Source organism: Nipponia nippon, unplaced genomic scaffold (genome assembly GCF_047370975.1).
Source record: "Nipponia nippon isolate SJK-2023a ecotype South Korea unplaced genomic scaffold, ASM4737097v1 scaffold_8, whole genome shotgun sequence".
Classification (NCBI taxonomy): domain Eukaryota; kingdom Metazoa; phylum Chordata; class Aves; order Pelecaniformes; family Threskiornithidae; genus Nipponia; species Nipponia nippon.
In genome coordinates, this window is record NW_028262402.1 from 10,990,791 (window position 1) to 11,008,089 (window position 17,299).

The following is a 17,299-nucleotide window of genomic DNA, read 5'->3' on the forward strand; positions in this document are numbered from 1 at the left end:
ACAAAATCGAAGAACCGAAGCACAGTAAGGGGAGATGGTCACCTCACAAGGTCACTCCTGACCCAAGTGACAACAGTAATGCAGAGGCACCCACAGAGTTATCTCTGTCTAAAAGTTGGTCCAGATGCTACTACCTATACTAATATTTAGAGTAAGCCACATTGCGTGTCTTAATCTTACTGTTTAATGCTCTTCTTAATTGCAAACTTGGATTCCTTGAGAGCAGGGTGTAAATTATGAACCTCATTTAATTCCATGCCATTCCTGAGAGAGAAAATGGATTTCATACAGTTATCCTGAAAAATGAAGATGGTGCTTAATGTTTCCAGCCCACATGTAAGGTTTTGCTCTAAGACTTCTATTCAAGATTTTGCAGTTTTGTGATGGTATTTATCTTCCTTCCATAATGTGTACTCCGAGTAAGGCTAGCTTCCTTTTCTTGAAATCATTAGGAACTGTATAATGAGTTTTGCAACTACTCTTTTAAGTAGTGCTTTACTTGGATTAAGATAAAAGCCTCTTCTAATGTGTGACATGTTTAAATATTAAGTAGGCCTGATTAACGACATCTGAAACAAAGGACTTTACAGGCTTTTGCCAAGGCATTTTTTGGCCTTGACAGACAATATTTAGAATTTCATATGGCAGGTGAATATTCTTTGTATTTGAAGACCCTAAAACATCAAATTCATTTGCACGTTATTCTTTAACTTAATGAATTAAAACACAAATCAGAATGTGAGTTGTAGTTTAAAAAAGGAAGCAGAAAACCAAGTTGTAAGTCTAGAGGCTCTACTAGTTGACTCAAGCCTAGTTAGAAAGAAACAAAGTTTTTACACAACTACTATTGCCTTTAATTCTTCTTCTTTGTTTTTAGTTTACAGCACAGAGAACACGTAGATGAGCTTTCTAAAATTTTCTCTCTCAGGTCACTTCTTACTTTGACAGATTCCAATTCGTTTGTAAAAAGCAGCCAAGGCTGTTCAAACTATGACCAAAAGTTAAGTGTCCATTAGCAAATAACTATTCATTGTATGTACTCTTTGAAGAAGGTGAACTATGACAGTTGTTTGGATCAGAAGTGGAGTCAGTCTTTCCTGGATACAGGAATGCCTGTGTTAACGTCTTCCCATAAAACAGGAAATTGTGTATTTGTGGGGTTTTAATGAAATAAATAGTTGTTTCGGGAACACAATACTCAAAGAACCATTTTTTTTCCCCCTCATTGCACTGTCTTTATGACATATAGTCTTGCCATTATTCCAGTGGCTGGACTTTAAGCGTTGTTGCGTTGCAAGACAACTTTCCAAAAATAAGATTCAAAGTTGCAAACCTCATTGATTTTCAGACTTCCTTTTTCATGCTGTATCTAACACAGTCTGAGTGCACGAGCACATCACTTTTTGTGTAAGGTGGATGCTTCTTTTTGAGGACGTGGGAAAAAAATTATGTACTATTTTGAAGAAAAATGAAGGAAAAAATCTAAAAATGCTGCAAATTTAAAATTAAGAAGCTAAAAAAATGGAACCTCAGATTTATTGTTACTTGTTTGAAAATTGTTCTGACAATTCTTTAAGCCATGTAAGTATCACAGATCAGCAAGACTGTGCTTCGGTGTATTTATACATTTAACTTAAATTAATATGCTTGATTTTTTTTAAGCAACCAAGCCTCGCAGTAAATCTGATGCTGTAAAGTTGCATCATTTTTTTAATCAATACTCATTTTCCTATATATACTGTATGTTATAGAAGAACCAGTAAAAACTGGTTTCTGGAACAGCAGCATTTAATTTAGAAGGAAAGCATCAGATTGTCCTTACAAGTGTATTTTTAATAACATTAATGACAACAGCATAGGGTTATTCTACCAGGGTGATTTGGGATAGCTGAGCTTGCAGGACTTGAGGAATCATTATTGGATTCAAAATATTAACAAGTAATTTATAATGATGACTTACTATGAGAAGCTGGGGAGAATTATGCATGTATTGTTTATGGTGGAGGTTGCAGTTCATTAAAACATCCCAAAATATCTCTGTTTAGAACACCTTTAATACACTGGAATCACCTTATTAATACCTATGAGATAACACCTTTAAGCTAATAAGGATTTTTTTTTTCTTACCGAGCCCAAATCTACTTTTTGCTCAATATTTTTACCTCCAAAATTATTTTAGCAGAAGAATTAGGGGCAAAACCTAATTCTCACCCACATTAGGTGATCTAATTTATCAAGTATTTAATGATTTTTTTAAAAGTTGCATCTGCCCTTTTTGAATATTCTGTAGGCTTATAGGTGAAGGAAAGATTTGATTAGTGTGGAAAGTTCTGTATTAGAAATAGTCTGTTCTTCTAGGCAAACCCATTTCCTAGTGTACTAGCAATTTTAAGATCGTAAGATGTGATCAGAAATTCCTACTCTTAGTGCCCAGTGATTTAAGTAAACACTTCATTAAAAATGCAGGAGTTGGTGCATTTGAAAAATATTTTCACTTCATTAATGTACATCCTGCCATTCCTCTGTGTGGATCTCTTAGTATGTTCTATCAGGCGATTCTTTCATGCTGAATTTAACATGAAAATTAAGTTCTAGTTTCCTCTACATCTGTGGTAAGAACATAGTGGGGGGGTTTCCTTCAGATATTACAGGATGACTTTTTGTAACATGTGACATTTTATGTTGATTAGAGAGCCTGAAATTTTCCTGCCTCAAATAATCATCTCTGATTGTATAGGCATCCTCAAGTCTTCTCAGGCTAAACATTGCTGTAAACCACAATGGAAAAACAGCTTTGAAGTATTCCCAGTAGCAATCTTGGAATTCCTTCAAGTATATTGAGATTTTGTTAGAAATTGAATTGCCAGTGTAATCCATCTTCCTTGTGAGAAAAGATTCAGATAAAGAGCTGGAGCCTAGCAGCATTAAGTATTAGAACATCCCTTTAAATCAATAAGCTACAAATCTGGCAGCGCATTCATGCAATGCCCAGTGCTACACTAAAGTGGCTTTAGTGCTGAAACAGCATTACTAATAGCACATCCCCAACACGGATAAACAGTTGAGTGATGCAGTAACCCAAATTATACGAGGCCTTACCTAGTTAAGTTTCACAAAAACATTTATATTGTACTGACATAGAAAAGAAAGCAAGGTTTTTTCTTATTTTTTCTTTTTTTTCAGATGACTTTCCAAACGTAGTTATAGAAGGCATTCTACGTGGAATATTTTATCCTCATTTACTGCCCAGGTAGAAGTGATGCGTGGGTAGAAGAAGCTGAAGCAAGTGTCTGCGTCATGTTTAATGGAATTAACAGGAATAAAATTCTGTGATGTGAAAATTACGCTCAGAAGCAAGAGGCACAACCTCAGTTTAAGTTCAAGCGTTATATCCTTTTAAATAAAATCAATGTCACTACGACTGCTGCTTTTAAAAAAAGAAGATATGGAAACAACAGTATTGAAGTTATTTATACCTTCTATATATTGACATGTTCTAACTATTTAACACTAAAAGCTGAAAGTCATACACTGAATTACACTAACCTTTGAAAATAATCAAAAGCTCTACTAATTATTTCTATAATTTCTATCATAAATTACACTAAATCTTTTTGCACCCGGATTTTTCCCAGCACATTACCCATTGCTGGCAGTGGATGGATTAAAAGTGCTGGCACTGAAGAGAGTGTGTGAGAAATTGCCAAAAGCCAAAAAAAGTTAAAGCAAGAAGAAACTGAAAGCAACTTAAAAGTATTTTGTTCATTTTTCTTAAATTATTTTGAACCTGCTCCTTATTATCAGGTTGGAAAAGAGCCAGTGCAGGTGTATGGAGCGTTTCTATTGGAAAACATGCTTCCACATTCTGAAATACATAGCTGTCTCTCAGGAAATTTTCTAGATTTCAGTTGAAATTATTTTATCTACCAGGAGATTTTACATGGCATTTACGCATCTCCATTCAGGTATGACATCTAATCTGTGTGTATGTTTACTCTTCATGTCAACTTGCAGACTGTATTCCATATCTTAGCATTTTATAAGTCACAGAGCATACAACTCTGTGGTAAGCTAAGGCAAGAATAGGATTAAGTAGTAAAATGATAACACTAAAACTGAGATAGACAGATATATATATATACTTATATATATATATATTTGTTCAGATTGAACTGGAAATTTGTATGTGTGCTACTGGACATTACAAAATAAAATACTAGAACATAAATCTACTGCTTCAGTGTTTTTTTTGTGCTTTTCCATTCAAACAAGACATTTCTCTGATCTTATACCATCAGAGATGGGTCTCTCAGATAGCTCTACATGAAGCATGAGAAAATACCTGGGTGTCCGCTCATTTAAAACCCTCAGCACTATGCCATCTGAACATGCTAGGCTTATAAAAGTGTATGTCTTGGGGGAAAAAATTAAGTGTAATTGAACAGCCAGTAAGTCATCAGGCTCATCAGAGGAAGGGAGTGTTGCACAAAAGCAGTAATGGCAAAGCTAGACATGAACAGGAGTCTGATCCTGGAGACGCATGGGTTGCCTTCTGCTGACTACTAAATCTGCTTTAAAGCTGCTTGGGGATGGTGAAAAGCCGGAGCTTGTATAAAGGGCAGGCCTGTGACTGCAGCACTTGTTCAGGTAGCAGAACTCTCTATGCTGTCTGCTGGATCACCCTCCCAGAAAGCTTTCAGCTACTCATGGAAAGCTATTTGGGCAAGAGAGTCTGAGGCATTCTTGCTCTTACTTCCTAACACTGCTTCCCAGTGCTGCTTTTCAGAGAATTTTACTTAGTAGAAAGAAAAATGAAGGGGAGTAAAATGGAAGTCTGATTGTCTAGTACTAGGCAAATTTAGAGGCCCTCGACAAGTTCTCTTCTAGCTCTCTTTCAAATAGGACAGTAATCCTTTCACAGGTCTCTGGAAAAAAGTGTCAGTATTTACCCTCAGGAGAGGCCCCAGGACTGTGGATGGTGAACCAGCAGAAGCACCCCTGCAACTACAAAAGATGTGTCAGGAGGACCCGAGGTAAATCCCTGCCACAGCATTTTCCCGTTTCCTTGCGAGGGGGGTGCCAGCAAGCACCTACAAGCTCTGTGCTGTAGTACTCGCTCTTCCCCTGCACCACTCCAAGTCTGGATACCTCGCGTGGGCTCCAGGACACCGTTCAGGAAACTAGGCACTACAAAGAGAAGTGGTGTGCTGCCTGCTGTGTGGCTGGATGAATCCTTCATCAGATCTTGGCATCAGCTCTTCTATCTTCAGTTCTGAAACACTGGAAACTCAAGAGAAAAAAATCTGCATCTCTTTCCTGTGGAGCAATATGTAACTCATTGAAGAACCCAACAAACACAGCTGTCTCTAAGTGGTAACTTACACTGACCTTGTTTAAAAGCTACCGGTTAAGCTGTCAGCTTAAGAGTTATTTAAGAAGCATTACAAGAATAATGAATCTAAAGTTGCATCCCTGACATATAGCAATACTGCAAGAAAAAGCATTTGAGCTTTATCATAAACAACATTAGCTAGGTGTTATAAAATTCACTCTGCTGTAAAACAAGGACTCTTTGTTTTAATCAGTTTCTAACGATCTTATTTAACAATAGACAGAGCTGCTCTTTCTGGATTACAGGATTGTATCTGAATACTGTGGTTTTTTGAAAGACACCAGGGACTTTATCTGACATGTTAAGATTAGAGAAATTTACCATCCCTGCTCTAACCTTACAACTTCAGTTCCTAGAAAGCAGCACGCCCTGAGTATTTTGCAGAATCAGCTGAGGTGAGAAAAAAGGCCTTGGGGAGCGGGGAATAAAAAAAACCTCTTTATTAAGCATTTACTTGAAATCAAAGTTTATTTATTCAAAACACTTCTGTATTTTACTTTTTTTTCATTTTTAAAAATGTTGATACTGTTACAGAGAAGAATAAAGAAAAATATTTTCAGTCGAAAAGGCGGAAACAAATATTGCAAAAATTTCCAAAGAGAACAAAATGACTGCATTTCAACCCTTGAAAAAATAGAAGTACTTTAAAACTTTTCATGAAAGACTTTTTCTGCAAGATCTAGGATTTAGTCGGCTATGACTTGAATTTCAAGGAGTGACAGTTCCATCAAGCTGTTACAGAAATGGTCGTATCGTCTATGTAGTTAGCAAATGGTAAGTATTGTGTAAATATAGCCTCATATGTTTTGAGGAGAAAACTCAATGGATAGTTGAGATCGGTCAAAAACAAGCCTTAAAGAAAAGTGATTAAGTTTTACTTTCCATTCTGGCTGTTGGTTTCACCAGTCACCTACTTCAACTACAAATGGTTCTTTTACAGCTATTTTGCCACTGTTCACAATCACACAGTCTTGAAGGGGCCGGTCATGTTCATCTGTCTGCTGGAGTTCTATAGAGTGCACCACAGACTGTTAAAAAAAAAAAAAAAGGAAAACGAAAAAAAAGAGTTCAGTTTATCCAAGGAAACTCCAGTGACTCAAGTCTGGTACCAGGTAAACAACTAAGTGCTCCTAGCATTATTATTTATTAGGCAACTTCTGAAATAAAGACCTTTACCCTGCTGAGTTCCCACATGCTTTTTTTTTTTTCACACGTTAACAGTTGTGCCACTCTGCAACCCACACACAGTTGACAGAAGCACATGGAAGGCTGTTTGCCCTTCTATAAAAACTTCAGCCAACAAAAATATTTTGAAGGGGCAACTGAAAATATCCTTTCAGCTGATCAACCTAGCCCATACAGGGTCTATCTGTAGCCTATGAGCAGAAAGTGACTCCAGAGATCATAAAGAATGAGCAGTACTTATTTTTCTATTTGTACAGCGTAACTGTGCTTCTAGAAATCTAATGACTGCTTTTACCTGTAGTATAGCACACACAGACACAGACACACACACAGATTTTAAGGGTGGTACCATGCCCTCCAGTCAGACAGGTACAGGTAAACTACCAGCCTCACACTAGGCAACTAATTAAAGTAGTACTTTTAAAGGACAAAATTCAGTTAGGAATATTTACTACCTGGCTTTGGATATTTGTCCATTAATCTAATTAAACTAAAACTTAGTCTAAGTCTGTCCTCAAAAATTTTCAGCTACTACTGTAGCTCATAAGAATTGAATTCAATATGAATGTGGGAGTGAGGGGCAAGTGTTCTGATGAGGTTTTCAAACTCCTCAAAGAACTGGTCAGTGCAGCAGTTCCTGTTTCCCCCATTCATTTCAAAACACGAATTAAATGGAATAATTCAAAAGGAAAACCAGACTACTAAAAGTATAATCAGTTGGAAGTCCCATTTTTAAACTTAAACTCTATTTGGCCTTTGATCAGTTTTGCAGCTGTGTACAGTTTGAGAGAATTAAGTAGATTATTTTTTTTTTAAACAGTTCTGAATATATGTGTTTGTATACTTTACATTCACATGCTTCTAAAAACCCTAATAGTGAAAGTGTTATCCATAACTAGCACATGCTACAAAATTACATTTTAGCTTGTAGAAATACAATTATTTCATGGCTAACAGCGTTAGTGAAACGGGGACCTGAACTTATTCCATTTGTAATCTGCAAAGGTGTCAGTGTTGATTTCAGTGGTTAGTGGTCCGAAACAAGAGCTGTGAAAGCCAAAGGCATGATTTAAGTTTCCATTTCTGCAGTCACCATTTGCTATTTCAGTTCTAAATCATCCAGCTCCAGGCTCTTCACAATTGTTTTCTACCATGTACGTATTAGATAAGCACTCAATTGTTTTGAGCCACAATGGTGTAAATTACGCTAACACAGATGTAACGTGCCAGAATTTGTCCAGATTTTCTTGCATGTATCTTGCCACTACTTGTAGCTTACCATTCCATCAAGGACTTTGCCAAATACTACATGTTTTCCATCTAACCAGGAAGGCTTTGTCACACTGATGAAGAACTGGGATCCGTTGGTGTCTGGGCCAGAATTAGCCATGCTAACCCATCCAATTCCATAGTGTTTGAGCTTGAAGTTCTCATCTGGAAACCTTTCTCCATAGATGCTTCTTCCTACGACACAATATAAGAAAGCAAACTTTAAAAAAAAAAATCAAATGAAAACAAACCCTTTTTGTTCAAAAATGGGAAAAACAAAGTATAAGTTCAGGACTTCAAGATTCATTGAGTAAGCACAGCACCATCACTGTTCCATCATCAGTGATTCCATAACTAAAAGCATTTTGTGTGTAAAGAAAAAGAAAAGCTAAAACACCACATATAAGAAGAGAATATTTAAAGCTGATGATGCTTTATCCTTTGAACTTAACAAGCAAGCTGAGTACCTTCAAAAGTCCTGCTTACATCCAGCACTGAAAAATAGTATACTTCACCCTGTTCAACAAATTTAAATTACATAATTATGGCTGCTAAAAATAAGGCCGCCATGTTTTGTGACAATTTTAGTCTTCACTTTTACAACTTTTCCTCCTAATAAGAAATTGCTTTAGACATGTTTAGAAATATATGAAGACCAATGGAAGTTAGCTTAAAAGAGTCCGTGTGGATTTGTACAATCATTACATAAGGATTTTTCTAAAATAGTTCAGATGAGAAAACATGTGAGTCCTGTTTAAACCACCATCACTGTGAAAAAAAAAAAGGCTGCCTGTCTCATTTTTATTTGTACAGTGCCTAGCACAATGGGGGCACTGGTCCCAGCACTGCCAGATACTACCCCAATAAACAGTATTAGCAGCCAAACAAACACTGCCTACCTTTAATGCTAAAACTGCGTCTTTGGTATTTTAGCCTTTCCCATTGTTCGCTGCAAGGAAAAGGAACGTGTGTTTTCCATTCTGTTCCAGCAGGGAAATCACTAACACTGTATGCAGGCAGTTCAAATTGTAGCACGTGAACAATGTGCGTGTAAAGGAAGAGAAGAAATCAGAAGCCAGAATGCATGCAATGCAAGAGATGCTGCACTGGGATTGCCCTCCTTAGTGGACTGAACTGGTCTTCTGGAGGCTCAGGAGGGAGAAGTGATAGACACAGCCAGAACTCACACCATCAGTAAGTTTATGGTTTTAATTTAGTAAGAGAAAAAAGAGGAGAGGGCGTGACCCTCATTTTCTAATTCCTCTACCCCTGTTTTGAAATTCCCTCCCACAGCACATTTCAGAAGGTTCCACAGAACTGGCTGAGCTGAGGGCAGAGGGGACAGCCTACTCCTTCCCTACCTGCCTTCCCTCTACGCGCCTTCACTGTTTCATCACAGATTAGTTTTCTGCTGGATGACTTGAACTGGTTCACGTTTACATGCAATCAATGAGTGCCCCAGGGAAGGAGCGCTGTCGCAAAGCCAGAGCAGGGGAAGGGCAGAGACATCCATCTTTTGGAGACAGTAGGTTGTAGGAGCAGCTCAGCTGGTCACGTGGCTCCAGCCCACCACACAAAGCCATGCTTTTTGAGTGGGGACAAGTCACAGACAGAAAAGAGCTATCTGCAAAAATTGAGGACAAAGGAAGCTCTACACATACTTATAATCAGGTAATCCAAACAATTGCAGCTTATGTTCCAAGATGCTTGGAAAAGTACTAGATGCTCTAAAACAAACGTGTTTTTTTTTTCATTTATGTGAGCTGAAAGAATGAGGGAATATGCTGTTTTGCCCATGTTTTCAGCAGACATTCAAAGAAAGGAAAGGGAACCTGAAAGATACGAAGCATGTTACCTCCTGATCCATCTCCAGCTGTAAAGTCTCCTCCTTGAATCATGAAGTCTTTGATCACACGATGAAATTTACTTCCTTTGTATCCATATCCTCTCTAAGAAAATGAAATAATTCTTTAAATGAATATAACCTCCAGTTCTATACAGTCATATGGAAATACGCATTTAGTGAATGGCCAGATTTCACAGACTATACCACCACCGGAGACAAATACTGGCAAGAAACAAATTAAACTGAGATGCAGGTGAATGCAGCTGGGCTGCACTGCCAGAAAGCAGGTATTTTTCAGGTGATCAAAGCCATTGTCTATTTGACTGGTGTCTGACCACAGTACCTCTACAGGCTAGATCTGCACAGCAGGGACAGATTGAGGTGGCGATATCCAACATCTCATAATTGCATCTTGTGAATCAAGCCCCACGGACCTGAGAAGACACACACCAGTGCACAGCCTTGGGGATGCCACCCTTGCACAGGCTCCACTGAATTAAGATCGACAGTTCACAACTGAAACAGCATTAAACAAATATTTACTTCCCAATCCAAACTTGAGTACATAGTGGAAGAAAACCGCAAACGTACTTCTCCAGTTGCCAGCACAATGAAGTTCTCCACAGTCTTTGGGACAACTTTTCCAAACAATCCAATTACAATTCTGCCAACATCTTTGTCTCCAATCTTCACATCAAAGAACACCTGAACATTTTCGTGAAGAGAACAAAAGCGATACAAACATGAGCGCAACAGAAAGGCCAAGCATTTGAAAGCATAAGGTGGTAAAAAACTGCTTCTGGCTGGTCTATATTAATAGTATCCTTCAATTCCTGAGGGTGCTGTTTAAGAAAAATCCTTTCAGAGCTACCAAAATTAGATCATACAGAAAACTGTCTGAGAACTGGTGACTATATATTTTGATTCTTATTGCTTTTAAGGGCTCAGTGAGACTGCTGTATCACAAGTTGAAAGGTAGTGTTCAAGAAGATTTTTCCAAGACATGCAGGTCTTCAAAGCTGTACGGAAAAGATGAAATATGAAAGTAAGGAAGAACAATGATGCTATTCCAACGTGGTGGAATAACAAGGAACCATAGTAGTGACACTACCCACAAACGACAGTTTGCTATCCACTCACAATCTTCACTGTTCTAGGCATTAGTATCTATGTGATTAAGTATAGGCGAAAGCCTAAATTTCATTAAATTGACAAACAGTGGGAAGAAAATCCTATGGCTCAAGCAAGGAGCTGCCTTCCTAAATATGAATTCAAACCTGACAGAGAAATAACCACGCTACATTATTCAGCTGATTGCCTAAAAGCTTCAATGTAGATGTTGCTAAAAAGTAACTTCAAAAAAGGCAAATGAGTTATAAAGCATTTTAATGTAGTTCAGAATATATGAATGCATATTTGAACGTGCAAAAATGTTCCAACAAGTACTGAAAATAGGAACAGCTGTCAGGAAATGAGCCATTTTGAAGTTCTGAAAAAGTTACATAAAGACTATTACAACTTCTAGGAAATGCAATGTGTATTCCTATGATGTGGTATTTGCTGTTCCTTGTGGCACTCAACCAAATATTACTTGTCTGCAATGCTAAGAAATTAGTCTAATAATGATAATAAATGGCCACAGTCTCTCCAATGTGAATGCCTCTTTCACGCTCTCCTACTAAACATTTCTACTGTTTCTTGATCTTCCGTGTGGTTTTGACTGTTGAACTCTTGGCTAACGCTATAAAAGTTCTATAAAGAAAATAAAATTCCTTTTGATACACCTCATTCATTTCCTTGGCACTTGGCGCTGAATAACATAGTTCTTAGATGTGTGGCTCCCAAAGTATTAACAGCACACTTTGACTAACTCCTTAACAGTTTTATAAATGTATCTCTCTGAATTTTGCTGCTAAGGTTATCTAGGTAAGGGTATTGACTGCCTACATTTTCTAAATGCACCTTATTCTGCTTGGAAATGTTGTCCTAGTAGAAGGACTGCCTGAAATACGTAAGCATATACAAGTGACACAACTGAGGCTACCAAACAATGACGCCAAATAGTAGTAACATCAAATGCTTTCACAGACCACATGGAGAGAAGTCCATGATACACTGTAAACCTAACCCAACCAGAAGGCTTCATTCATGGCAGAGCTGCTCACCTAAGCAGCAAACCCAGTACTTCCAAAAACCCTTGCTTCAGCTTATTCTGCATTTGTGAACAAACAGTTAAGTCCCTGGCTTCCTGTTAGCACTCCACATACCTATGCTACACGCTTGGTGATTTCTGGAAAGCTCTGTGCTTCCTAATTATGCACCACATAACATGTCTGTGCACATTTCTGGCCAGGAAATCAAATATGGAAATAGCTGGTAGCCCTAGATGCCATTTTTGCATAAAGAAGCCATGTTCTCTTAAGCATATTCCCTCAAGTTCTCTGGAAAGTCAATAAGCATGTAGAAACTAGTGAGCTGGTCAACACAGCAGTCTCAGATCTCCAAAAACATCTGGCCAGATTCTTCACCAAAAACTCTTAAAGAAAATAAATATTATAAATTTGAAGTCTTATTAATATTTATATAAATATTTAATCTTATTTACAATTTGCAGTAAGTATTTCAAGACTGAAATGAAAAAGAGTGCACCAGTAAGAGTGGTTGGTTCTCATGAACATATTCATACATAATTTAGACAAGATGGCGTATAGCAAAATGAAAAAAAAATGGCCAAGAGTATTCAATTATTCAGAGGGAAAAAAAAAAAAGAAAAAAGTTGACTGTGGAAGAAAGATCTCATGATTCCTAGAGACCTGGTAATATAATGACAAATGAACTCCTGGTAAACGCAAAATACTGCATGTGGAAGAGGACTATACAGCCACAACAAGGGGTCCTAAATTGGCTACCACTCAGAAAAGACATCTGGAGTCACCCTGAGCAGTGTGATGAAAAGCTTGGCTCCGGGCTTGTGAAGGTCAGAGAAGGAAAATGAATGTTAGAAATAATTAAAAATGGATAAGGACAAGAGATGGCCACAATTATGCCATGGTATACATCAGTACTGTGCATTCACACCCTGAGTGCTGCATGTAATTCTGGCTTCTCTATCGCAGCATGATAAAACCAACCTAAAAAAGGTAGAGAAGAGGGGCGGCACAGATGGTCAAAGATCTGGAATACCTTTTATCTGAAGAAACATTAAATAAAACCATGCAAGCTGGAAGAGAGAAAACTGGTGTTATTTGATGAGCCCTGTAAAGTTATGACTGGCTTGGACAAGAAAAACTGGCAGCTGCAGTTCTCTGTGTCACACAATGTCCCACAACGTAAGAATCAGAAAAAGGCATAAAATGAAATCCCAGACAGAAGGTCTGAAGAAGCAAAGCACTTTATGCATAATTAAACTGGAATATATTGCCAGCAGATGATCTGGAGGTCAAAGCTTATGAGATTTACCCCAAAAAAGAAATCAAATTCATGGACTAGAAGTCTATGGCAATGAAACTGTAGACAGTTGTGGCCGATGGTGGCAATGAAGTTCAGAGACAAAGGCAGAGCCCATGACTTAGGAAGCTGAGGCCATGCCAGAGGAAGAAGCTCTGGCCCTGCCCTGCCCTGTCACGCTTTTTCATCTTTCACCAGGAACCCAGCACTCGCCCTTGAGTGTAGGTGGAAAGGTACTTGGGGGCAGGAACATGTAACCCCTACTTTATCCAAAGCCGGACTAGACATCCCACACCAGCAAAAACTTTTTGGGAAGAGATGCTGGCGTGTTGCGATACCCAGGTGCATCCCCATCCCGCTGCCAGCCAGCACGGCCTGCAAGTCCACCTCTTGGGCAGCACCATCGGCAGTGACTGCACATGCCTCTGGCACAAAGCCCGCCCGGCCTCCGCAGGAGCCCCGCGACGCCGAGCCCCGCTGGCTCCTGGGCCACGGCTCCGCTGGCAGCGCGCTCCGAAGCACGACACCGTTAGGGTTCGGTTTTAACCCACACCAGGTGCCCCAGCCTGTCGCGGGCAGGAACGACGAGGCAGAGGGGAACAAGGGGGTAATAAAATGACAGATGACAACACCGAGAGTTTCAGCAAAGGGGGGGGGGGACGGGGGACGACACACGACACGGACACAAAATAAGTCCAGCACAACTGAGCCCCAGAGCGGCTGAAGCCCCACGGCTCAGCGCAGCGCGGACGCCGCCACGCAGCCCCACAGCGACAGCGGAGACCGCAGAGGCAAGGATGCAACTACGAATTTCGAAGTCACCATTTCTGTAAGCCAGAGGCTAACTGAAAGTTTGAGGTGTGCCAGTGCCTACTGAAAGGGGGCATGCCCAAAGGGGTTAAAAAAAAAAACCAAACAAAAAAAAACCACACTTATGAAACGGGAAAGTTAAGGCATTTGTCCAAGCCCTCCCCAAACCGCCGCAGGGGCCTCCCTTCTGCCCGGAATCCGGCCCGGGACGGGGCGAGCCGGCGAGGGACAAGCTTTACACTGTAAAACCGGGGTAAAAGGCAGCCAGGCGGCCCCCAGCCTCTCAGGAACCGCCGACACCGGGCGCGGAGCTGGCAGGTCAAACACCCCCTTTGGGGGCCCGCTGAGGAGACGCCACGGCCCCCTCACGACCGACCGACCCCGACTCGCCTCAGGCCGGCGGCCGCCGAGGCCTCCCGGTCGGCGGAGCCGCCCCCGGCCGCGGGCGAGAGTCACCTTGGCTGTCACGCTGGGTCCCCTCTTCTTGAAGCCCTCAGCCGCCGGGGCCAGGACGCAAAGGCAAGCGACAGTGCCGAGGATGGCCGCCGGCCCCCCGCGGGCCATGGCGCTGAGGCGAGCGCTGTGGCGCCTGCGCCCGCCGCCGGGCGGCTCCTCCCGCGCCATGTGGCGGGGGGGCCGCCGGGGGGAGCGGCGGGGCGGTCACCCATCCGAGTTGCGGCCGGCGCTGGCCCTGCTTAACTTCGGAGGGTGGATGGGAGGAGCGAGGCGCGGGGAGCCTGTCAGGAACGCGGCCGCGGGGGACCCCACCGGGGCTGAGGTGGGCGCTGGGAGCGGTGCGGTGGCGGCCGCCGCCTTCAGACCCCGCGGCTTTCCTCCGAGCGGGTTCTCCCACTTCTTGGGTGCCGGGGGCTGCCAGGGTGAGCCCCGTACCCCTGGCCGGGTTTGGGGTGGTTACAGATGGCGGGGGTGTCATGGTGCCCGTTCCTTGTGGGGGGCGCGGCGTGGGGGCGGGAAGCCGTGTGGCCTCCCAGGGGGCTCAGCCTCGCCACACAGGGGCTGGAGTTACCTGCAACGGGCTCAGTAGCCCTGCTTTGGACTACAGCCAGCCCATGTGCACGGGAGGGTTCCTTGAAGGTCCCCCAAGTGTGTGAAGTAGCCAGAACAGTAGATGTTCAGGGGATTATGAAAGTGGATCATTGGTCTTCTTTGGGGCGTTTAATGTGCTGAGCAGAAACAGGAGCCTGTAAAGCACTTGTAATACTTCTAGTTTCCTTTGTGTTCGCAGTAGAGGTGCACTGCTTGGCACCCATGTCCACACCCCTGGCTTGGAACAATAAGGAGCTGCACCAAATGGATTCATCAAACGCAAATGTCTTTCCCAAGCCATCACCTACCAAGACAGGGAAGGGGGATCCCAATCTAGCAAATTACTTTACCTTTGACACTGACCTGTTACCTTCTCTGCTCAAAAATCGTTTGCATTCAGGACCTGTCCCAAATGGTGCTGCTGCTGCAGTCCCTAGAAAATTTGCAAATTGTAACGCACAGTGCAAATTGTGGCCTCCCAAGTGCCAGCATATGAAAGAAAAATAATTAGTAGATACTGATACACTGCAAGCAGGAGGCTGACAGTGGCTTATGTAAACACACTCGGGATTAAACTCAGCAGCGCTTGTGTTTCTGGCTATATGGCATAGCACCTACACAAAGAGTTTGGTGCTGGTTGCAAAGCCAGCCCAGAGCTCGGGTGGAGTGCATGAGGGAGAATAGGCTCTGCACCGCAACATCTACCCTGTCATTGCCACTGAGCCTCTCATCTTGAGACTGTGCCTCAGTTAGCAGGTAGTAGACACGACAGTTGGTGCTGAAAAGTTGATACCTGCGCTGTGTGCTTTTCAGGTGGTCTGTCCAGCTGACCAAATGCCCACTAGCAGTTGAAGAGTGCTGGGCGTGCTCCTGGAACACATCTTCTGGTTTAGTTTCATCTGACAGGAATCTAGTTTGTGCATGTCAAGACCTCTCTGCATTGAGAACCAAAGCACAGTAAGTCAGGGGTGTTGGAAAGATCCACTTCAAAAGCGCACTCCTGATCCAAACTGAAACGTACCATAGGCGTACCCTAATGCACACCTTTGACTATAGATTGGTCATAGACTTTTTCACAGGGGGTGTCACTTTTCTCCTGTTTTCCATTCTGCCCCACAGGCTGCCTACACTAGTGCATCTGAGTACAATGAGATTTCTCATCAGGCGACTGTAGTAAAAGTTCATTTCCCAGCCACAGCAGAGAGTGTTGGTTACTGATTCCACATTACATAGTACATGAGCAGAAACACTGAAAGATCATCTTGCTTAATTAATGACTGACACAAACAGATCCCCTTTCCTCAAGAGGTGTAAAATACCTGTGATTGTAGCTCCTCAGTCAAAGAACCACCTGGACTTAACTTTGGCACCTGACTTATGTACTGGCATTTTGTAAAATTGAGGGCTTTGCCAAAGTCCTGCCCTTGAGGAGTCACTGTCAGCACCGAGGGCTATGGAGCTTCAGGGCGTGGTTCAAGATGTTTCCCTAGTTTCCATGTAGCTAATTAGATCTGTTTATCTTGTGCTGAAACAAAACTAGTTCATGTGTGTAGAGGTGGTTAAAGTACTTCTTTGATCCCATTGTTAGTGGTTGCTATATTTCACACTCACATCTTTCTTTAAATATCAAAGCAGGCCCAAAACTTTACTGTCTCCTTTGTGAGATTCTTCAATATGTCAGTGCACTTTCAGCGAATATGTGACTATGAGAGTTTACTCAGAGTAAACTGAGTATGTGTTTATTTTCTCTGCCGGTTTGATAAGGTACTGAGAATTTAAAATTATGATTCAGCTGCCTTCCTTGCATTGCGTCACCACATAATAATGGTGTTTGACTAGCTCTGGAGTTAAGATTTACTGCAGAAATATAACAAACTCCAAAGATACATTGATTTGTTGCAGTAGTTGGGTATAAACTTTATTATTGTACAAATATGTTAGAAAACAGTTAGAGATTTTAACTAAATACTCACAGAAACGTTTTGCAGCCCATGTATCTACATAATCACATAAATCACAATAGTTAAAATCCAGAAGGTGAAAACTTAGCATTTCCATCTCTCTTTATCACTACAATCTACCTTTATTACAGCTACCTATTCAGTATCTGTCGGTTCTGAAGTTGTAGTCATTACGCTTATGCTAACCGAGAAATTTTACAGACTGTGGGATGGAAAAAGGTTCCTCTTGGAGCATATATGAGGGCATGTTAAAATTCTTCAGCACTCTGAAGGTAATATTTTTAAGTTTGAGGTGAGTGGGAAGAGACCTATGTGGGACAGAGCATTTTAGGTATTCCAGGT

The 17,299-nt window shown here is 41.4% G+C and overlaps 2 protein-coding genes across 5 annotated transcripts in view; one reads left to right on the forward strand and one right to left on the reverse strand.

Moving 5' to 3' along the window:
- SNX24 (sorting nexin 24) overlaps window positions 1–4,228 on the forward strand; it is a 94,924-nt gene extending 90,696 nt beyond the window's left edge. For 2 of the 3 annotated variants that reach the window (XM_087741490.1, XM_087741491.1), the window contains one exon: window positions 3,184–4,228. In XM_087741490.1, coding sequence (XP_087597616.1) covers window positions 3,184–3,254 — 71 coding nt within the window. In that variant the 3' untranslated portion in view covers window positions 3,255–4,228. The remainder of the gene's footprint in view (window positions 1–3,183) is intronic. The other variant, XM_087741492.1, reaches the window with a different exon arrangement.
- A 1,607-nt stretch (window positions 4,229–5,835) lies between these two features.
- PPIC (peptidylprolyl isomerase C) lies at window positions 5,836–14,598 on the reverse strand. Of its 2 annotated transcripts, XM_087741528.1 has the most exons (5): window positions 14,406–14,598; window positions 10,284–10,397; window positions 9,702–9,795; window positions 7,857–8,041; window positions 5,836–6,420 (listed from the first exon to the last, which is right to left on the reverse strand). In XM_087741528.1, the coding sequence occupies exons 1-5, from the start codon at window positions 14,571–14,573 to the stop codon at window positions 6,292–6,294; spliced, it is 690 nt and encodes a 229-aa protein (XP_087597654.1). In that variant the 5' UTR covers window positions 14,574–14,598; the 3' UTR covers window positions 5,836–6,291. The 2 variants fall into 2 exon arrangements, with proteins under 2 accessions (XP_087597654.1, XP_087597655.1); XM_087741529.1 differs by lacking the exon at window positions 10,284–10,397.
- Between the last annotated feature and the right edge of the window lie 2,701 nt (window positions 14,599–17,299).